The sequence below is a fragment of the Erpetoichthys calabaricus genome, chromosome 5 (assembly GCF_900747795.2).
Source record: "Erpetoichthys calabaricus chromosome 5, fErpCal1.3, whole genome shotgun sequence".
NCBI lineage: Eukaryota > Metazoa > Chordata > Cladistia > Polypteriformes > Polypteridae > Erpetoichthys > Erpetoichthys calabaricus.
The window spans coordinates 185,960,467-185,983,240 of NC_041398.2; the positions used below are offsets into that span (position 1 = coordinate 185,960,467).

At 37.6% G+C, this 22,774-nt stretch overlaps 1 protein-coding gene across 3 annotated transcripts in view; it reads left to right on the plus strand.

The window, feature by feature from the left end:
* LOC114642632 (centromere protein C-like) overlaps positions 1 to 22,774 on the plus strand; it is a 266,767-nt gene that overhangs the window by 136,482 nt on the left and 107,511 nt on the right. For all 3 annotated transcript variants that reach the window (XM_051928078.1, XM_051928079.1, XM_051928080.1), the window contains 3 exons: positions 3,156 to 3,311; positions 6,872 to 7,305; positions 19,835 to 20,012. In XM_051928078.1, the coding sequence (XP_051784038.1) occupies positions 3,156 to 3,311; positions 6,872 to 7,305; positions 19,835 to 20,012 (768 nt within the window). The remainder of the gene's footprint in view (positions 1 to 3,155; positions 3,312 to 6,871; positions 7,306 to 19,834; positions 20,013 to 22,774) is intronic.

Consider the following 22,774-nt stretch of genomic DNA (forward strand, 5'->3'; position numbering starts at 1 on the left):
GGCAGGGTGCCAACCCACCGCAGGACACACACAAACACACCCACACACCATGCACACACTAGGGCCAATTTAGAATCGCCAATCCACCTAACCTGCATGTCTTTGGACTGTGGGAGGAAACCGGAGCGCCCAGAGGAAACCCATGCAGACATGAGGAGAACATGCAAACTCCACGCAGGGAGGACCCGGGAAGCGAACCCAGGTCCCCAGGTCTCCCAACTGCGAGGCAGCAGCACTACCCACTGCGCCACCGTGCCGCCCGTTTTATATTTTTTCAATGGAGAATTGAAAATTTGAAAGGCAGTTTATCAGTTTTATTCCCTATTATACCACTAACTTGGCTGTACTAGTAATTTTTGAAAAGTACAACTTCTGCTGAGAAAAAAAAGATACATAACCCACATAAACATGGTAAAATTAATTTTTTTTTTATGTAATAAACTAACTGCCTTCAGAAACATTGCAAAACACTAAAAAATGGATACAACCTTAGAGGGTTAATATTTGTGTGTATTGGCAAATTCAGTTGACTTGTTTTCTGGCCCAGTTGTGCACTGGGATCTTGCTGGTAGGGAGACTACATTCCTGTTCAGTTAAACAGGCACTTAATTTTGGCAGGCTGTGTGTGCAGTCTTTTTCATACAGTGAGAGTATTCTTCACTTAAATGTATTTTGTGGTGTTTTCTCTTAAAGTATTTCCTTAAAATATAATTTCAGTACAGTTGTTTTACTGACCTCCATATATGCCTTACATTAAATGTGACCAGCAGAAGCTTCTCATTTCTTAATATAATTAGGGCATGCCAGTTTCTGTAATTACAGTTTTGTAACTATTTATTTGCAGTCAGACATACAGTACAAACTGAACAATAAATGTGTATATGTCCATCAGAGACATGTTTTTTTCCATACTGAAATGCAGTATTTTCTAGGCGTCATAGATCTGTCCTTTAAGCCAAGGCATTTCAAGATCATCGCCCCTTTCTCACAGCAAAACATTCTAATCGGCTATAAAACAGATACATCTTAACCATTGGACTAAAGTGTAATGAGAACATACATTCCTTATCATAAGTTTTATGTCCAGTGGGGTAAAAAAATATTTAGTCAGCCACCAATTGTGCAAGTTCTCCCACTTAAAAAGATGAGAGAGGCCTGTAATTTTCATCATAGGTATACCTCAACTATGAGAGACAAAATGAGAAAAAAAAAATCCAGAAAATCACATTGTCTGATTTTTAAAGAATTTATTTGCAAATTATGGTGGAAAATAAGTATTTGGTCACCTACAAACAAGCAAGATTTCTGGCTCTCACAGACCTGTAACTTCTTCTGTAAGAGGCTCCTCTGTCCTCCACTCGTTACCTGTATTAATGGCACCTGTTTGAACTCATTATCAATATAAAAGACACCTGTCCACAACCTCAAACAGTCACATTCCAAACTCCACTATGGCCAAGACCAAAGAGCTGTCAAAGGACACCAGAAACAAAATTGTAGACCTGCACCAGGCTGGGAAGACTGAATCTGCAATAGGTAAGCAGCTTGGTGTGAAGAAATCAACTGTGGGAGCAATTATTAGAAAATGGAAGACATACAAGACCACTGATAATCTCCCTCGATCTGGGGCTCCACGCAAGATCTCACCTCGTGGGGTCAAAATGATCACAAGAACGGTGAGCAAAAATCCCAGAACCACACGGGGGGACCTACTGAATGACCTGCAGAGAGCTGGGACCAAAGTAACAAAGGCTATAATCAGTAACACACTACGCCGCCAGGGACTCAAATCCTGCAGTGCCAGACGTGTCCCCTTGCTTAAGCCAGTACATGTGCAGGGCCATCTGAAGTTTGCTAGAGAGCATTTGGATGATCCAGAAGAGGAATGAAACCAAAATAGAACTGTTTGGTAAAAACTCTACTCGTCGTGTTTGGAGGAGAAAGAATGCCGAGTTGCATCCAAAGAACACCATAGCTACTGTAAAGCATGGGGGTGGAAACATCATGCTTTGGGGCTGTTTTTCTGCAAAGGGACCAGGACGGCTGATCCGTGTAAAGGAAAGAATGAATGGGGCCATGCATCGTCAGATTTTGAGTGAAAACCTCCTTCCATCAGCAAGGGCATTGAAGATGAAACGTGGCTGGGTCTTTCAGCATGACAATGATCCCAAACACACCAGCCGGGTAATGAAGGAGTGGCTTCGTAAGAAGCATTTCAAGGTCCTGGAGTGGCCTAGCCAGTCTCCAGATCTCAACCCCATAGAAAATCTTTGGAGGGAGTTGAAAGTCCGTGTTGCCCAGCGATGGCCCCAAAACATCACTGCTCTAGAGGAGATCTGCATGGAGGAATGGGCCAAAATACCAGCAACAGTGTGTGAAAACCTTGTGAAGACTTACAGAAAACATTTGACCTCTGTCATTGCCAACAAAGGGTATATAACAAAGTATTGAGATGAACTTTTATTATTGACCAAATACTTTTTTTCCCCACCATAATTTGCAAATAAATTCTTCAAAAATCAGACAATGTGATTTTCTGGATTCTTTTTTTTTCTCATTTTGTCTGTCATAGTTGAGGTATACCTATGATGAAAATTACAGGCCTCTCTCATCTTTTTAAGTGGGAGAACTTGCACAATTGGTGGCTGACTAAATACTTTTTTGCCCCACTATATGCAGTCAGGTGTTCCCTTCATTTGTTGTAGCTTTCTTTAACATTTTTGACCAAGCCAAACTTGGACTAAAATTTTTGTACACTACTGTAATTTAATATCATTAATTATTTTTTAAAAATTGCTTTAAATTACTTATAGACATCTAATTCAAAGTAAATTATGTTATTAGGTATTTTGCAGTACATTACAGATGTCTGTGTAGAGCCATCTTTATATCATTTTGAAGCACCTTAAATGCTTTCTGGAATATTTCAAATTGTTGCCAAGATAGTTAATGATTTTTAAAAATGACCTGTATCTCTAAACAATTAATTAACTTGCCATTAATATCCACCTCTTCTGTGGTCCTCAAGGTGCAGTCATGTAACAGGTAAAATGTCTGCAAAGAAAAGCCTTGAACATTCTGTTAATTTGTTTCATGCTTAGTCTCTTTATCTTTACTTGAGTTGTGAAAATATTTAATTTTATGGTGCTTTGCAGTAATAAAAAAAAGGACAAGAAGGAGAAAAATGTCAATGACACCTATCTTCAAGATAATGGAGAACAACAAGAGTCTTCATTTAAGGATCCAGATAAACATGGAAAAGCTCCCAAGTTTTGTCAGATGTTAAAGAAAAGCAATGCCTTAATACAAAAGTAAGTATTCAAACATTTGCAGCTGTTCATACAATCTTACATTTTCCTGTTTTCTGTAGTTTACAATAAATAAATACTTGTCAGTTTATACTACTACTATATTTCTCTAAATCCTGCAAAAGTTCCTTTACCAACACTTGTTCAAAGTAACTTACAGTATATCGATAAGATATGTTAAGGTGAATCTAATCATAGGTGGTCTTGTTTTTCTTTGATGCGCACACTTTATCCCCATTGAGTGAGATCCCAACACTTTTGGAGTTAATGACTGGTTAACAGATACATCTATATGGAAACTTCTTTGCTATGTAATTACCAAGCCATAGTTTTAATTAGCATAGCAAATTGCCCATTGTTTTCTAACGTTAAGAACCTAGCTGCCTATTTATTTCATGATTAATTTGATAATATTCTGGTGATATGGTCCTTTTGTGTTTGCTTTCAATGGCAAATGCAAATGCAGCTTTATATGTTTTATGAAAAAATAATTATTGATTACTACATAATCAAATTTTATCATGTTTATATATCCTGGCTTTAAATTGGCATAAACCAGAAGTTTTACTAAATTTAATCAAAGAAAAACAAGATGATTAGATTCAGCTTAACATATCTTCGCATCGGTATACTGTATGTTACTGAGTTACTTTGAACAAGGCTGCTTGTAATAAAAATCTGATGCATTGGAAAAGTGATATCCCCTGCCTTTATAAGCATAAAAAAAACTTGAAAATATGTTTGCTTAAAACATTTTTCCACTGAAGTTTAATTTCTTAAGCCTAAAACTGACACCTGTTTTTCTAAAATACCTTATCCCATTCAAATGAACACCAGTACTTAACAAGCTAATATTCAGCAAACTGCACCTTTTCTGTGCCTTTTTACTTTATTAATAATCTTTGTTCATGTGGCTGTTTACCTGTTTTGGTTAAGCTAATGCATAGCAATTATGCATATTATATTTACACCTGCACTCAAAACCATATGACACTAATTGTTAATGTACACTATGTTTGACATTTATTTAAAAAGGCAAAAATACAGATCAGTAAAGACAAAATTAGTGGAACAGTGTTAATAATTTCACACTCACAATAGTGACCCATCCTTTCATTATTCCACTGTTTTTAATCAATATATTTAATCATATCCATTCTTTATCATATTAGAACAGTTATAATAAGCATAAACCATTCAGTCTAACATTTTATTCTTTGTATGTATATGATGATTTGTTTTACTCTATCCTCCATTTAAATGATTTAAACATGAGGTACTGAATGCCATCATTATACGGCTTTTGGTCAGAATGCAGATAATGGTCTTTTCTAACTTTGACAATGAAATGGCATGTAGTTAGTCACAACTGGATATTTCAGTTTAACACATACATCCACATACAATGAATGACATAAGTACCTTCATGATAGGGAATCAAATCCTAACAATTCGTCAAGCACAACAGTGCATATAAACAGTACCTCCTAACACTATAGAACAGTGGTCTCAAACTCCAGTCCTGGAAGGCTGCAGTGGCTGCAGGTTTTCATTCTAACCCTGTTCTTAATTGGTGGCCACTTTTTGCTGCTAATTAACTTTTTCCTTTTATTTTAATTGACTTGTTTTTAAGATTTGTTCCCCTGATTGTTTCTGTGATCATTCCTCTGATTTGCTTCATCTCTTTCCTTAAATGGCACCCAAACAGAAATGAAATGTGACATGAGTGAGCCAACTGAAGACCAAGTCAGGGTATTCAGCTCCAACCAGTTGCTTAATTAGGCATCGAGTCTTGTCGTTAATAAAATCCATTCTTTAATTCCATAGCTGGTTGCTGCTCTCATTGTGCAATAGCATACATTTACAAAATTGTTGATTTTCTCTTTTCTAAGAGCACTGTTAAAATGTTTTGGGGACCTGAACAGATCAACATTCCTGAGACCTTCATCTTTCTTTATTTTCAGATACTGTATGATGGACACAGTTTGCTGGTCATGTTTTGGCTCATTTTGTATCTTATTATTGTTTGGCTTCTAATTAAGGAAAAAACTATTAGGGGGGCTTAGTCTTAAAGAGCAAGTTAATTAAAATTAATTCTAAAGAAGTTAATTAGGAGTAAAAATAGGTCACTAATTAAGTAAAGGGTTAGAATGAAAACCTGCAGCCGCTATAGCCCTCCAGTACCGAAAGTTGAGACCACTGCTATAAAACATAGAATAGGAGTGAGCATTCAAATGCTGACGATAACGGAGCTTTTACTGCAGATTACATTTACTGCCATATTTCTAAAAAGTAATGTATTTCAGCACATTGCAGAGTACACAAGCATATAATGAGAGTTGTTTGTAGCAGTTTAAGAAAATACAAAGAGCGACGCCAAACTGAATTTCTGTCTTCGTACCGCTAACAGTTCACCTCATCTTTTAATAATTGGATTTAGAAAACACTACCTGTTAATTGCTATCACCTCTCCCCTTTTGCAAGCCCCGACTCCTAATTTACTTCTGTTTGTATTGTCATGATGTGTAAGGGGCAAATATGTAATTAGAAGCACTCAGAAGATATTTTAAAATGATCTAATAAACTGACATGACAGACACACACATTTAGGATCCTTTCCGTACAATGCAATGTTACACATCTGCTTTAAAAGTGCGGATGAATGACCAATAAAAATGAGTTGTGATGGCATATCTATAATAACCAGGAACTTGTTTAGTCTGCATGTTCAAGTGAGGTGGGCCACAGGTTACAAGGCCCTTGCTTGAGAATGACATTTTTAACACAATGGAGCAACACTGAAATCTTTGTTTGGTTTTTAGAGCTACTTTGTAATCTTTCTCAGCACTTTTTTTGAGGAATCTTCTAGGTGCAAGATGACATCTGCTAAAAGTACTAAACAACACACAAGACATTTCACACACACAAGGCAGTTCACTGTGTTCATCTCATTGGACAGCTAGCAAACTACAAATTAGTGTTGTTAGTGTGAAGAAGTTTCATCACAAATGTAAAAAGGTATTAAGTGAATTGGCTTATAAATATAAGTTTTCATAACTCAAAGGCAATTGATTATAACATCTGCTGGCATAGTTTCAGAATATTCAACAACAAATTGTACTGAAAGTGGTAATTTTTCAAACTCTTACACATTTCTCACTGTGTGGAAAAAGACAGAAATTTTCTAGCTTTAGTAACCTTTTCCTTTCACAGAAGTTTTTAAATAATAATTAAAAATGTGGTTCTGCTATATGTACAACATTCTCAAACCAGAGGCTCTCCCAGCAGTGCTGGGCATAAGAAAGGGAAAAAAACACAGGTTGCCAGTCCATCAAAGGGCCCACTCACACACACACTTACAATTGAAACAACACAAGGGCCAATTTGGAATCGCCTAACCTTCCATGACTTTGAGGGTGCTTGAAGACCAGAGTACCTGGAGGAATGTGTAGATTTCTTACGGACAATAATTTAGATGAGGGATTTAACCATGTCATGCTAGATCCATGAGCCGGCTTTGCCCAGCCTCCCTTTTTTAATATATTGTGTTTTTATAATTTCAGAAATAAAGAAGACTGGATATGTGATTCCCCCAATATAAATAGCCCAGAATTTGATGAAGACTTTTTATTTGTGGAGAATATTAAACCAATTTCCATTCCTAGGAAAACCAGCCTTGCTGAGATGTTAGACCTCGTAGAAAATGCGGAGTTACGGGATCTGGGCAGTACATCAGAAGAGCACCAGACCATCCCTAATAAGCAAAAACATTGCCTAACACCACAAAATGTTTCAAGGCAATTATTTACAAAGGAAACCAGAAAGCGAAGAAATAATTTAAATGTTAATTCAGAGGAGGTCTCTAAGATAACAGCTAAAAAAACAAAAAGAGCCTCAAAATCAAACACAAGTAACCAAATTAAGACGAGCGTCAATGCTGATGCAACATCCAATTCTTCTTCATGCAAAAGGCAAAGAAAATGTTCAGTCAAATCAGGTAAGATTTTAAGGATGTTCATTTTTTATTTCTGATTTTTCAAAAATGATTACAAGTTCTCAGAAGTGTTATCACCCCCAGTACTCTCTAATCATGGTCTCTAACAGTGGTGACAATGTTCATCAGCAAATAAAAATAAGAATTTTACTGTGCTATATATGCATGGCAATAATGACACTATTGACCCTATGAGACATTAGTTAAGAGGTGTTTCTAATACATCATCCCACTATGTGATGCTTCAGAAAGTGTGTTACTGTTCATAGTCCAAAGTTAAACTATTGCTGAACTTTTTTCCATAGGTGTAGAATTCTTTCATATTTCCCAGTATACAGCAGACGGGTACAGCCACACTAACCCCGACGTAGACAGGTAGGACCCAGGTTTAGCACAGAACATACACTTTGATTTACAGCTGAGGACCGCTTCTCTCTGCTCCCCACAGCACAACACAGTACATACTGTAAAGCACCAACATAGTACCTTTGCCACTGTCTTCAATCCTCCACAAAGGTTTTGTCCTCTTCCTCCTGATTCTGGCCGTTGAATACTGGTGACTGGCCCCTTTTTCTAGGACGCCCAGAACGACTCCTTGTGCCCAATGAGCTTCTTCCAGCAGCAAATGCTGCCAAATAGGGCCCGAAAATGTCCATGCGCCCCCTGGGTTCAACAGGGTTCAACTTCTAGCTCATGACCGTGGCCCCACTGGAAACCACTGGGCTGCCCTGTGTTGGTCCAGGGGAGAAACTGTCCTAGAAGTATTCTCCCCCCAGGTCCTTCCATAATCAGGGTGTCCCAGCCAGGTAAGGGCCCAACCATCCACCACAACAGAGCATTACATTTTTTATCTGTAATCATTAATTTTGTACAAATAAAATTGCCACCATGAGCAGCTTGCAGTTGCAGCCAGTAAAAAAATAAACATGCAAGAAATGCCTTAAATATTATTAAAATAGTGCATTTGAAAGTACAGTGCACCATAACACACCAGCATTTACAACAAGTTTATCTAATGTTACAGTCAGTAGTTTTAACAGTTGTTTTTCAGCAGGTGCCAAAATTCTTATTTGTAAAACTTGGACATAAAAAAATTATAACAATGATGTCCAGTGACTTAAATCCATTTTTATTTTTTTTAATTTTTTTTAATAAAGTAAAACACTTTCAGACAGAGCTCTTTATCAATATAATTAACTAAAAAACAAAAATTAAATTTAACATTAAACTGAAAAAATAGTCACTTTTCTGTATTTCTGAGACACTGTATACATGTATTGTAGAATGGAATGTAATTACATTTAGCCAAAGGGTAACATTGCATTTAAGAGTAGTTTGCTGTAGGGCTGAACAATTTGGGAATAATATCTGAGATTTTTTTTGACAGATATTGCGATTTGCTATTATAATTTTTAAAAGTCAAGCTTCAGTTCAGTATTCACTATGTAATAGATTTAAAACCTGATGGAGCATTACCACATGAGATTCTTTCAAAATAATAACTGCTTTATATTGTAATGCAAGGATGACTATTTATTTCATTTTTAAATGGCATAGAACAATAATCGTAAAAGCTTTGACTTGTGGGTCAGGATTAGCATCTATTAGATAGATAGATACTTTATTAATCCCTATTATTTACTAATATCCAGTATTCCGCTTATAAATTGACAAAAAGTGATCACTAAATATAATAGAAATATGAAATGTTGCACAGAATATCTAAATATTGCATATTCAAATAAACATTTATTTGCAGATAACCAGCATTTACCTTTTGACCTTTTTATCCACAAAGTCTGCCACTATCGGAAAATGCACAAAACAACTAAAATCTTAAAATTACTCCACATAAGATAAGCCTTACTTAATATGTGCTTCCCTGACACCTGAACTTCTTCTCAACACTCATTGTGGTCTTTACAAATTTTTTTTGTCAAAAACACAAGCGTGTCATCCTTTGCTGGTTTCAGACATGAACAATGACACAGGACTACATTGCCGCTGCACTAAACAGTCTCCATGACGACGACCTTGTGGGTGGTATACACAAAAAATTTTTCAGCATCAGAAAGTTAACTGTTTACTAGGGCTGTCAAATTAGCAAAAAATAAGGTTTGAATGTTCAAATTAAAAATTAGTAAATATTTGAATACATTCTAACTTAACAACAGTGGACATAACATGCACATTTGTACTTGCTTGCTTTTTTTTTGTTTTGTTTTGTTTAAGTACTTTAATAGTAATGGCCAGAGTAGCAACTAGAGCAAGAGCAAGCACCAACTTTAAGAAAAAAAAAATTGTAGCCGTATTCGGAAAACTGTAAGAGCAGTCAAAATCCCAAGCTGCTGCCCCTATAAAAGGGAAGCATCTGATGACTGGATGCTTACGATTAAACCACATGGCCTGTTTGGTGCAGAAAAACGAATCTTTTATCTCTTGCCCCAGCACGTGTACTTTGTTAGAATTTAAGATACTTCTCTTGGCTGCTTTTATGGCTTGCTGTCCTGACCATGATCAAGATAAATAATGTCCAGTCAGTTAGTAAGACCACGACAGTGCGAAAATAGTGAACAAAGTAAAAGAGCAGGCAGATTAAAGGTGGACTTGTTTTGTTATTTTTGAGATTGCCCACCACACAGTGGGCAGTGGCAGGGTACATTTAATATCACGGTATTCAGAAAAGGGCTGTTCTGCACCCTTGGACTTGCTCAGAAATGCGTGAACATCACGGTGTTAAGTTGAGGTCATACGGTCTGTCTACTGTTCCTCCTTCAGTCTATTCAGATGCAAAGTTACATTTTTACATCACTTCAGTTTAGAAAAACTGCCTTAAGTAGACATGTGGCAGACCTGTCACCCAGACTAAATCATAAGGAGAGCATTTGCATTTCTGTGGGTGCGAACTAGTTGATACAAAGTTTTAACTTTAAATATATTGAGTCCTTTTGAACTTTTATTTTTCAACAAAGCATTGATTTCAAAATAAGTGAACAGCTGATATGCTGATTCTACTCAATCAAGCACTAGTTTAAAGAGATGATTTGTAATGATAGGTCAATGGCACTTTGAGCAACAGACGAGCTTACATTACCAGTGCAGACCTTTCACTCACACGCCACTCAATGGAGTTAACTGAAGAACAGCACTAAGCTGATACTGCCAAAATAATAAAACCAACTAATAAACGCATTGCAGGCTTTGGAATGTTAATCGAAAGCTAAAGACTACATTTATAGTACACTTGACATCAGAATAGTACATCACCAAGCCCAACAGCATGTATGTATAAGGCATAACACCCGCCCCATTTAGTCTTTAGTTTTTTGAACATCTTAAAACAATTCCTGTAGTAGTTGTTTTATTTTTAATTAATAAAGAAAAAAAAAATATATATATATATATACAGTATATATATATACACACACACACACACATGCAAACTAAATGTCACTCTAAAGCATGAAGCAAACAATTTGTAACTATGTATGTACAATTATGTACTAATCCAAATTTTTACTTTCAAAATTATTTTTCATGTCTACTGTATCATTAAAACAATTTATGTTTATCACTGGACACAAAAATTACATTTTGTACAGTTGGAGTTTCTGTGCTGCAATTCAAACATCTTCTGCCTTCAGATTGCTACTGAAATGGTCACAAATGCAACCAAAAAAAAGGCTTTGACGATTATGATTTCTATTTAGTTCACCAGGAACAGATGCAAAAGGCCTTTTTATTGTTGAGCAGATGTGCTATTAACATATTTGTTGCGCCCCATAGGAGATTTGTAAGCCGAATTTCACTTAAGAGTTGTTTATACTTGATGAGTCTGTGCCGGACACAAGGGCTGCCCCGTGAAAATGGTGTCAAGAATTGGAGACAGACTTGTGTGAAAGTTTTCTAACTACATAGCACAGCTTATACAATGGCTAAGTATCCTAAATGGTTAATTTGAAGAAGAGTCTGGTTACGCTTGAGCTAGCATGCTGAATACGACACGTCATCAAAACGCATGGAAAAACTGCAAGAGGTTGAAATGCATCTGCTCATCATTTAGGACCCCTGTTATGAAGATATCTGTGCCTCATGTAATTCAGTATCATTTCTGATTTGGTGAAGATGCACTAAGATATGATTGTCACGGATCTCCTCACGTTCTTTGTGTGCTATTCCTCTTTTGATTTAAATCATGCTCTCTGCAAAATGTCGGCCTGTCCGTCAATAAACATGCATGTGCAGCTGCCTGCCTGCTGTTTCCTCATACACATCAATGTCACAAAGTCTGCATTTTAATGTTGCAGGTGCATTATTATTGGTTTACTGGGGCACTCCGTAATTGACGGCAGACAGTAAACTTTGTTAAAGGGGTACTGAAAAATGCCACGTGTTAGCTGGTTCATCAGTCGTTTTGATGTGCGCACTGTATGCTCTGTTACCAGTAAGTTATTTAACTGGAGCTAATCAGCAAAGAAATATGGGAAAGCAGATTTAGTAAAATATTATTAATAGTAATAATTCATATTTCATTACTTGACACACAAGAACTCTGTACAAAGGCATTTAAAAGACAAATCACTAAAATAAATGTACTAATCTACTTTCACATCATACGTGGTACCTTGCTCTGAAGCTGGTGGAAAAAAATACCAAAATACGTTAGGAAAGGCTTTGTTGTAGAACTCAAATTTAACCTCTGTCATAGGAGTGATTAAAACTGTGTGAATAAAATACTTTTAAGTTCTATCAAAAACAAAACCCTTGCCTGCCGTGACTATTCTTTTAAATTGGGGGAGGATTTCATTTTTACAGCAGGTGTCATTATCCTATAAAACTCTTTTTCCTGTATATTACATGCATAGTTCATCATGGCAGATTAAACCTGATCAAATGTTTATAAAAAACTTGTGGAAAGCATTCAATGATGATCTTTATCTGCTGTTCCCCGTTTTAAATGAACATTGGGTATTTGAAATGGTGCACAGTGTCATTAATACAAGTCTTTCTGGAAGTTTTCAGTGACACTTGAATATCTACTGTGCCCATCCATCCTTTCCACAACTGAGCATTTGCTATAAAAATTCTTGCCCCCTTTATGCTGCCTCTACTATGAACATGGTATAGCTAAAATTGTTCAAAATGTATTTTAAAAGACTATAGACAGGCTTCTATATTAATTTCATATTTAATATCTTTCCATCCCATCCACTGGAAGGGATATCATTTGCACAGATGAACCTTTGTTGTTGAAATGCTGTTCCATTTACAAAATGAACACTGGACAGGTAAAATTGAGCCAAACCTGTTTAAAAAGACTGTAGGAAGTCTTTTATCATTTTTTTTTTCCCCACTGTACCCTCTCGTCTTATCCACTGAAAGGGGCACTTCTTTCCCCAGCTGGAACAGAGACATAGAAATGCGTGTCCCATTTTGCTGCTTACAAAATGGACACCAGACTACTAAAATTCTTCAAAATGTATTTTAAAATGTTGCTGAAAATCTGTGTTCGACTCAGTTGATTCAGATCCCCTGTGGGACATCCTGAGACTTCGCAGAATCCCCCGGAAGTTGATGGATATTGTGGCCGGCACATACACTGGTATTGTCAGTGCTGTGCAGAGTGGAGGCAGATAATCTGCATTTTTCCCAGTTGATTCTGGGGTTCATCAGGGGTGTGTTTTTATTCCAACTATGTTCAATGCCTAGATGGACTGGGTGCTGGGCAAGGTTGTGGGGTCCAGCGGCTATGGGACATCTGTTGGTAAAAAGACATTCACTGATCTTGACTTTGTCGATGATCTTGTGATCTTCGCAGAGTCAATGGAGGCACTAATCGGGGCTGATGAGAGTTTGCGTGTCTGGGCTTGTGATTGTCCTGGATAAAAGTCAAAATTCTTATTTCTTCCCAACAGAGGAGGGGACGCTGGCTCACGCATGCTGTTTCCACTCCTCCCTGTTAACAACACTTTTCGTAAAATTCATCTTAATTCTGCACTTTTTTACGCTTGTTTTATTTCTTTATTGTGCGTGTAGTTCGTGGATGCAGCTGATTCAAATTGTATGTATTTGGATTAATTTTTATGGACTTTACCTTGACTGGGAACAACTGAATCTGTGGATCACAGGATGAGACCTACAAAAATTTCTTTGTACCTGGCGATCTAGGAGCCTGGGATGATCAGTCTCCTTGATTATAATTGCTAAGCTGGTCTGCTCTTGATTCATTTTATTATGCTCTATGATAAGAACTGATCTGATGTTCACACCCACCTGGCTTGTGGCTCTAGGGTGATCACGCCTGTAATACCCAGCGTTACTTGTTTGTGGCTGTATGTTGGAACCTCCAAATCCTGCTACCTCCTCCTGCTATGCTTTCTGCTGCTTTGCTATCGCCGCTCATCTGCGCTACCGCACCCGCCCCTCTCACTGGCTCCGCTATGCTGCTTCTCCACTGCTATCAGATAAGTATTGCTCAGTATCATGCTAAAATACTCTTGTGATAAACTCCTTCATATTAAACAGTTTGTCCTGCGCAAATGGTCTGACTGGAATACAGTGATCCCTCGATATATCGCGCTTCGCCTTTCGCGGCTTCACTCTATCGCGGATTTTATATGTAAGCATATTTAAATATATATCGCGGATTTTTTACTCGTTCGCGGATTTCTGAGGACAATGGGTCTTTTAATTTCTGGTACATGCTTCCTCAGTTGGTTTGCCCAGTTGATTTCATACAAGGGACGCTATTGGCAGATGGCTGAGAAGCTACCCAACTTACTTTTCTCTGTGTCTCTTGCGCTGACTTTCTCTGATCCTGACGTAGGGGGTGTGAGCAGGGGGGCTGTTCACACACCTAGACGATACGGACGCTCGTCTAAAAATGCGGAAAGATTATCTTCACGATGTAGCCGCTTAGTGAAGCGACATGCTGCACGGTGCTTCACATACTTAAAAGCTCAAAGGGCACGTATTGATTTTTCACTCTGTTTTTATCTCTCTCTCTCTCTCTCTCTCTTCACATACTTAAAAGCTCAAAGGGCACGTATTGATTTTTCACTCTGTTTTTATCTCTCTCTCTCTCTCTCTCTCTCTCTCTCTCTCTCTCTCTCTCTCTCTCTCTCTCCTGACAGAGGGGGTGTGAGCTGTCGCCTTCAACAGCTTTGTGCCGCGGTGCTTCGCATACTTAAGCCAAACAGCCCTATTGATTTCTTTGCTTTGCTCTCTGTTTCTGGAAGATATGTTTGCATTCTTTTATTTGTGAGACAGAACTGTCATCTCTGTCTTGTCATGGAGCACAGTTTAAACTTTTGAAAAAGAGACAAATGTTTGTTTGCAGTGTTTGAATAACGTTCCTGTCTCTCTACAACCTTCTGTGTTTCTGCGCAAATCTGTGACCCAAGCATGACAATATAAAAATAACCATATAAACATATGGTTTCTACTTTGCGGATTTTCTTATTTCGCAGGTGGCTCTGGAACGCAACCCCCGCGATGGAGGAGGGATTACTGTATCCTAAAAGACACCAATATTTTGCGGCGCCCGAAATATGTACATCGCGGGTCAGATCACGCCACTGCCGGGCTGCGAATGAAAAGATCACAGGCAACATTTGCTCTGGAATACGCCATCCTACTCATGGCCCTGGAAATAGAAGTGTCAGTGTGCCAAATTTACAGTATGTGAAAATAAACTCCGATCATGGCTCTGTGCAAAAAGAAGTCTCATCAACTAATATTGCATTGTTTAATTCGAGATCTCTTAATGGCAAAGCATTGGTGCTGTCAGAATTCATCATTGACACCAAACTTGATATGCTGTGTTTAACAGAGACTTGGCAAAAACCGAATGAATTTACGTCTCTCACAGAGGCGACACCACCTGGTTACACTTTCCTCACAGAGCCTCGTAGCTCACGACAAGGCAGAGGACTTGCAGTAATTGTCAGAGTGGAGTTAAACATCAAAAGAATCCCAATTGATTGTCCATTGTCTTTCGAGTGCCTGGCTCTTAAACTAATTACGGAATCGGGTCCTGTCTTCCTCATTGTTCTTTATCGCCCTCCAAAATACAATGCATTTTTTTTATCTGATCTGACTGAACTATTAACCCTTTGCAGTCGTATTTAATTTTCAACATCACGCTACATTAGTCGTAATTAATTATTGAAAAAACGCCAATAATTACAGCAGTTATTTTTTCAAGCATGTAGGAATAACACAGGCCACTTTTCTCGACCAGGCGACTGTGCAAATCGGTCAGAAACTTGCAGGGCCACCAGCGGTGGCCTGACGACCTATAGCGCACTTTTTACTAAGGCCAGTTTTCTGGCCTAACGACCACAAAGGGTTAACTCAGTTAAGTTCCTTTTCCCAGAGAGTCGTTCTTGATGATTTCAACATCCATACTGACATCCCCACATCTAAACTGAGAAATTAATTCCTATCCTTACTTGACTGTTTTGACTTGACACAACATGTTGATTTTCCCACCCACTCTGGTGATTATATATTGGATCTGATCTGTACATCTGGACTATCTGTTGCCAACACTTAGAGCACTGATTTGGGACTCTCCGCCCATAAAGTAGTACTTTAAACTGTCTCATTACCTCTCCCTCCTCTTACCTGTAAATGACAAATTTCTTATGGAAACCTTAAAAATACCTGTTCCTCTATCCTTTCTGGGTCCATTTCTGATCTTTTACTGTCTTCACCTATTCCATCGACAATAGATAGTCTTGTTGACCACTATAACACAGTCCTTCATTCAGCATTAGATATAACAGCTCCTTTAAAACATAAGGAGGTTTCCTTTAAGCGTTCAGCTCCTTGGTATAATTCAGAATTGCGATCTATGAAAGCAGCTGGCCGTCGCCTTGAGAGAATGTCACACAAGACTGGCCTCACCGTGCACATCCAGGCTTTCTCTGACCACCTGAGAGCTTACAGAGAAGCACTAACTGCTGCCAAGAACAACCATTATGGCAGAATAATAGAAAGTGGCCACGATAACCCAAGGGTTTTGTTCTTTGTAGTTTATAAACTACTCCAACCCGACATCTGGCCCAACTACCTCTTCTACTGAAGTCTGTGAGAAATTCCTCTACTTTTCCTTAACAAAAATAAAGATCTAAATAATTCAACTAACATAAATGTATCATCTGTTTATATGTTTATATCTTTTCCTGTTTTCCCACTCTTTCCAGCTCCTTCTCTAAGTTCTCACCAGTCACATCTGCTTTTGTTAATGACCTGCTTTGTAAGATGAGGCCAACTACTTGTGTACTGGACCCCATCCCCACCACACTACTTAAATCCTGCCTTCATGCCATAATCCCAACTATTACAGCAATAATAAACCCATCCCTTGACACTGGCTTTGTGCCGCTCACTTTTAAAACCGCTTCTGTAACCCCAGTGTTAAAAAAGCCTGGTGTTGATGCTGACAATTTTAACAATTTTCGGCCTGTTTCCCACTTACCTTTTCTGTTCAAAGTTCTTGAGCATGTTGTAGCTTCCCAACTCACCAACTACTTAACTTCTAATAATTTGATGGAACCCTTTCAGTCTGGTTTCAGAGCACAGCACAGCTGTGAAACTGGGTGTTTCTGTAAAAGGACGATATCCAAGTATTTAGAGTCCTGGTGCATCTGTCCCATCCACAGGGGGCTACTGTGGAGGTGTAGAAATTTATGCCCCCCTGTCTGCTGCTCCAATGATGAATAGTAGAATTTTAAATTTGTCCAAAAACTATTTAAAAAGATTGAAGGAAGCCTTCTGTATCATTTTCATATCTACTGTGCCATTCTGTCTCATTCATTTACTGTTAGACCTGTTTTTCAACAGGTAATACTGGTATGCTGCTTATGCTACTGTGCACAAACTTTGTTTCATGCACAAAATTTTTTAAAATATTGTATAAAATTAACCTTAGGTGATATGCATTAGGTGTATATGAACCAAATTTTGAGTTTAGACTTGTGGCTCATCCCCAAAATATGTATATGCAAATATTTCAAGGTATTTCTGGTTCTAAGCATCAAGGATTAGAGTTGTTGTACCTGTAGTAACAGTACTTTAATAAAGTAGTAACCGCTCTACTAAGATTTCTAATAAATTTGCCCAGAGGATAGATAGCAAAAGAAAAAACTTTGGCAGACACAATTTAAATGAGGAAAGAAGATTTGATCATTTTTTTTATGGCCAGACAGAGCTTGTTTGGAACTAAACAGTTTAAATATTTGGTGGTGGGGTGGGGGTGGTGATCTAAAGTGATACTGTCCAGCAAAAACAACATGTTGATTGTGTATGAGGACTTTTCGAGAATGGCGTATAGTGGTAGACGTTAATAAAGGACCAGTTTTAAGGGGCTAATGATAAAGAGTTGACCAAGATTGAAAAATAATGTGGACCAGGGGCAGTCTTTTCTGATACCTTTGTAAGTATGAAAAGGCTAAGGTGTTTGTTAGCAAGTGTAACTTCTGAAGGGAGGGAATAAAGTGTCTTTAATCAGGTCATAAACCCACTACAGTTGAGCAATTAAGTTTAATAAAAGCCATGTAAAAGTTTGATTCATATGTTTGAGCAATTTGCTCTGCATCTAGTAAAAAGTGCATGAATGCATGGTAAATTTGAAGTATTGTCACTAACATAAAGGATGCAGCAGATTATGTTTGTAGATTGGCAATAACAAATAAAACAGGTCTGACTGAACTAAATTCATTTGTGGAAGACAGCCTTCAGACATTGGACCATGTAGCTTTTCCATCAGTGTGGCATCTTAGTTTTGCAGGGAAACTAGACAGTAATTTGAACACTGCCTGTTGTGACCCAGATCCATGTTATGTTAAGGAACTTTTAGACAAAAGGAAATTTTAGAGAAAGGAAACCTGCGTGAACACACAGTGCAGTTTTTAAATCATTACTTTTTTATTAAAGGAAGTACTAGGGTGTTGTACCGTGTTAGCCATAATGAATGTAGAGAAAAGCCAAGCAAAATGACACCTTTTATTGGCTAACTAAAAAGATTACAATATGCAAGCTTTCGAGGCAACTCAGGCCCCTTCTTCAGGCAAGATGTAAACATCTTGCCTGAAGAAGGGGGCCTGAGTTGCCTCGAAAGCTTGCATATTGTAATCTTTTTAGTTAGCCAATAAAAGGTGTCATTTGCTTAGCTTTTCTCTCATTAAAGGAACAAAGTTTTCCAACACTCTGGTCAGCCATGTGAAAAAGTAATTGCTTCCATACTTTTTAATACTTTATTGCAACACATTTAGCACCAATAATCATAACTAAATGCTTCCTATGATTTGATGTCAGTCTTTAACAATGCTGCTAAGGAATTTAGGTCAGACAGACAGTTTGCTTATTTCAAGTTCACAGAATTTTTAGAACACTACAGAGCATTAATTGTATTTCTTCTGAGAAATTCATTTGTAGATTTCCTTTTGTGTTTTCTGTCATTGTTCTGCATAACCCAATTACGCTTCAGTTATAGATCACAGACTGGTGACTGGACAGTCTCCTTAATTTTCTTGTAAAGTACAGAATTAATTTTTCCTTTAGTAATGTCAAGCCTTCCAGCATCAGTAACTATGATTATGTTAATTTCAAATGCTAAGTTTGCTTTATGCCAAACACAGTGTCATCTTTTCCATCCAAAGAATTGACTTTTTACTCCTCTATCCATAGAAGATTATTACCACAACTTTCAGAATCATTTCAGTGTTTCTTTGCCAATGTGAGACAGCCAGTGATTTTCAGTTTTTTAGTATCATGATCATTGACCTTTGCTGAGGTTAAAGAAGCCTGCAGTTCTTTGGATGTTATTCTGGGAGCCTCTGTGCCATCTTCAATGAATCATTGCTGTGTCCTTGGGGTAAAAATGGCTGGCCAGCCTTTTCTGGGAAGATAGAAGATTGGTCCTGGTATTCTCAGTTTGGAAATAATGGCTCTCGCTGTGGTGCAATGTAGTACTAGGTTCTTTGTAACCCTTTCCTAGCTTGTAGATTTTATCTCTTCTAGAATGTCCTTTTATCAAGACACAGTGGTGTTCTAGAAACCTTATGGTAACTACTTTCTTCTCATGGTAAGCATAAATATATGGCGAGGTTAAGCTCATGCTGGGCTGGCTACAATCAGGTTTGAATGTATTCAGTCAACTGAGTCTAATTATTAACTTGGGTCAGCTGTTTGAGTAATTAAGCGAGAAGTTACTTTTTGACAGATATTGGATATTTTTATTTCTTAAATATATTAGTGAAATTTAGAAATGGTGTTAAATGTTTACTCTGGTTCCCTTTATCTAATATTGTATTTTTTGAAAGATCTAAAGCCATTGATTGTGACGTATATGCAAAAATAGACAATATCAAGGGCACAAATGTTTTTACAGCACTGTATGGCCTGCATGGTACAACAAATGTATCTTCATTAACATAATATTTCTTATGATCTTCATATGATTCTGCCTTATTCTGTAGAATCAATGTTTTTACATTAGTTGACTAATATAAAATATTTTTCTCAGGAAATTCTAAAAAGAAAAATAAAAGACAAATGCTTCCATCATTGCATGAGGATAATTATGAGGAAATTTTGAAACCTGTGGTCTCGCGGGCACCAGGAAAGCGAATTGTGAAATCACCAGGAATGTGGTGGATTTCAGAAAACACCAAAACTACATTCCATAATGATCTGTCGAACTGGTAAGAGAAATTTAATTATGTAAATAATGTATGCAGAATATTAAATGTTTAAAGAAATCTGAACTACCAAGGAGTTTCTCCAATAAGTAGTTATCTACATTAGAAAAGAAGCCAGTTGACAGTCAGTGCCCATGGTTTCTCAATACATAAGCACAAATTAAAATTCTCTGTATTTTAGATTCTTTTTTTTTAGAAATTTGTGTTTAAAGTTGTTTTTCTTTGTATATGGCTAACTTTGGCAGTACCATTGTATGTCAGTCATTAGGAAACACTATTGTTTTATCGCCTTGTGATCTATCTGTGTTTCTCAGCTTTGCTGCAGTTTTTATAACTGCTCCGACTTAAGAGTTTTTGCTGAAGGTTTATTAAATGTATTTATAGATGTTGCGTATTCTGCAGAAAATTCTTTGTTCTTAAGTTAGTTAAAACATTTTCTCAAGTCTGTAAATTGTTAGAAAAATGTTTTAGCTTTGATGTTGAAAATGTAATTATTGAAACTGAAGATGCATTTCAGTGAAAATAAAATGGACAGCTACTGGTTATTAGTCTTGGGGGGCCAAACGTGATTCTCAAATGAGAACACACATCTGAGGACAACTCGCTAAAATGTTTGCGGTGCTACCCTTTTACTCATGTGTTGGACAAATATTTAAAAAAAAATAAAGAACTATGGAAGGGCAGAGGGTGAGAAAAATAAACTAAACAAAAGACTTGACACTGAGACAAAATAGAAACCTATTTTCTACATTGTAATGAGTGTATAAAAGAAACACACATCCCGTAGACCACTACAGATACTTGACCCCATTTGTTTGAGAAGTGCCTTTGTCTCCTACAGTATTATTCTTTTACTTTGCATATGGCATAATGGTAGGTAAGAGTTTAGATAAGCATTGTAGCTTCCGTATATACTATGTGCTAAAGCTGTGGCTTTTTGTTTTCAACTCTCTTAACACTAGAATTACCAAAGCTTACGAAAAAACTTGTAAATCCAGCCCACCTTAAATCCACCCACACCTCTCCGTCAGCATCTTTTGTCTTGTAAATGTGTCGATAATCCCAAGCAGCCTGCTATCCAATCCTCCCACCGCTGCAGAAACGGCAAAAACCTCTCCCAGCTCAAGCCTTATATATCAGGGAGTCAGGTACCTAGAGCTGTATAGGCTAAAAAATATATTGTTATTTGGAACACATACATTTCATGTGTGTTCCGTGTCTACAAAGATCTATGTAAGTGTAGGATGACAGGAAATGCAAGAAATGTTGACCACATACCTAAAAGACAAACTTTTTCCAAGTTTTAGTACTAACGACAAAATTTTGACATGAAGTATATAATGTGTGGAGACTGAAATCCAAATATCAATTAAGCACTTTCACAAAAGGTGCAAATATAACAGAACAAGTGCACATTTTTTCAAGACTATAACCGAAGAAAAAGAAATTGGGTTAGTGTGGCTTGTTGTCATGACTTCTTTGGTAGTAAAGTGGTAAGAATTGCTGACTCCTATTAAAAAGGTTGCGAGTTCAAGGCTTCATGTGTCCCAAAATAAACATTTTGAATAGTGAGCTGCTCTTATTGTTACTATCATACAATAAAAATATAAATTTGATTTAATTCTTTAACAGACGGTGTAAATATATGGAACTTGTAAAGGCTGGTGTTTGTTTTTTTTTTTAATTCAGTTTAATTCTGGCAGTCGCGTTCACACACTCCCCGATCTGACACTGTTAGTTTTCAAATAAAGACGTGCTGTAACAGAGGTTATAGTAAGAAGCATCCACTTGCATAAAAGAACAACGCAGCAGCACCAGACGTAAAGGCGAACGATGGCACCGTTTGGATGCAGCAAGAAGTCGGGCATCATCCTGCCAGTCAGTCTGCCCGACACCTGTCTTGCAACAAAGCAGCATGGCTTACAGAACTCGCCAACGTATCGTGCAAAGTCCTGTTTGTGATTATGTTTTGGGATGGTCTTTACATAAGAAACATTTAAATGTTACTTATATAAAAGCCAGATCAAATGTTATTTACCTTGATTTATTTACTTATCTTCCTACAGCATAAAGTCACAAGTAGACTGCAGAGCTTCCTTTGTTTGATCGACAAGGGCATGCTCACAAATTACACGTGCAATGCCACGAAAAATGCCTGCTGACACTTCAGTACATGAGCAATGGTACAAGAATGCAGTCGGATGTCTTTTTTGGGCACATACACTGTCCAGATATAAACACTTAGCGTGAAGAGTCACTCGCATACTGAAGAGTGAATAGCTGCAGGTGGAAGCTGCTGTCGCACTTTTGCAGTCACTGTACTTTGTACATAAAAGTCAGATCAAATGTTATTTACCTTGATTTATTTACCTATCTTCCTACTTTGTAAAGTCACAAATAAACTGCAGAGCTTCCTGTGTTTGATCGACACGGGTTACGCTGACAGAGTGCATGTGCACTGAAGTGACTTCAGCTGCAAGTGGAAGCTCCACGCAACTGTTGTTACATTTCTGCCTTTGTCCAAAAATGGTTTCATAAGCTTTATGACCTTAGTCTTGGAAAGTCTTTCTCCCGTGGGGCGACTGGGATCTTTTCCTGAATAGGATCAAAGACAGTTGCGTAGGGTGTGACAGGAGCTTCTGCCTACAGCTAAAGAAAGTCACATCAGTACACATTTACTTTGTGAGCATGCCCGTGTCATTCAAACAGTGGAAGCTCTGCAGTCTACTTGTGACTTTACGCTGTAGGAAGTTAGGTAAATAAAT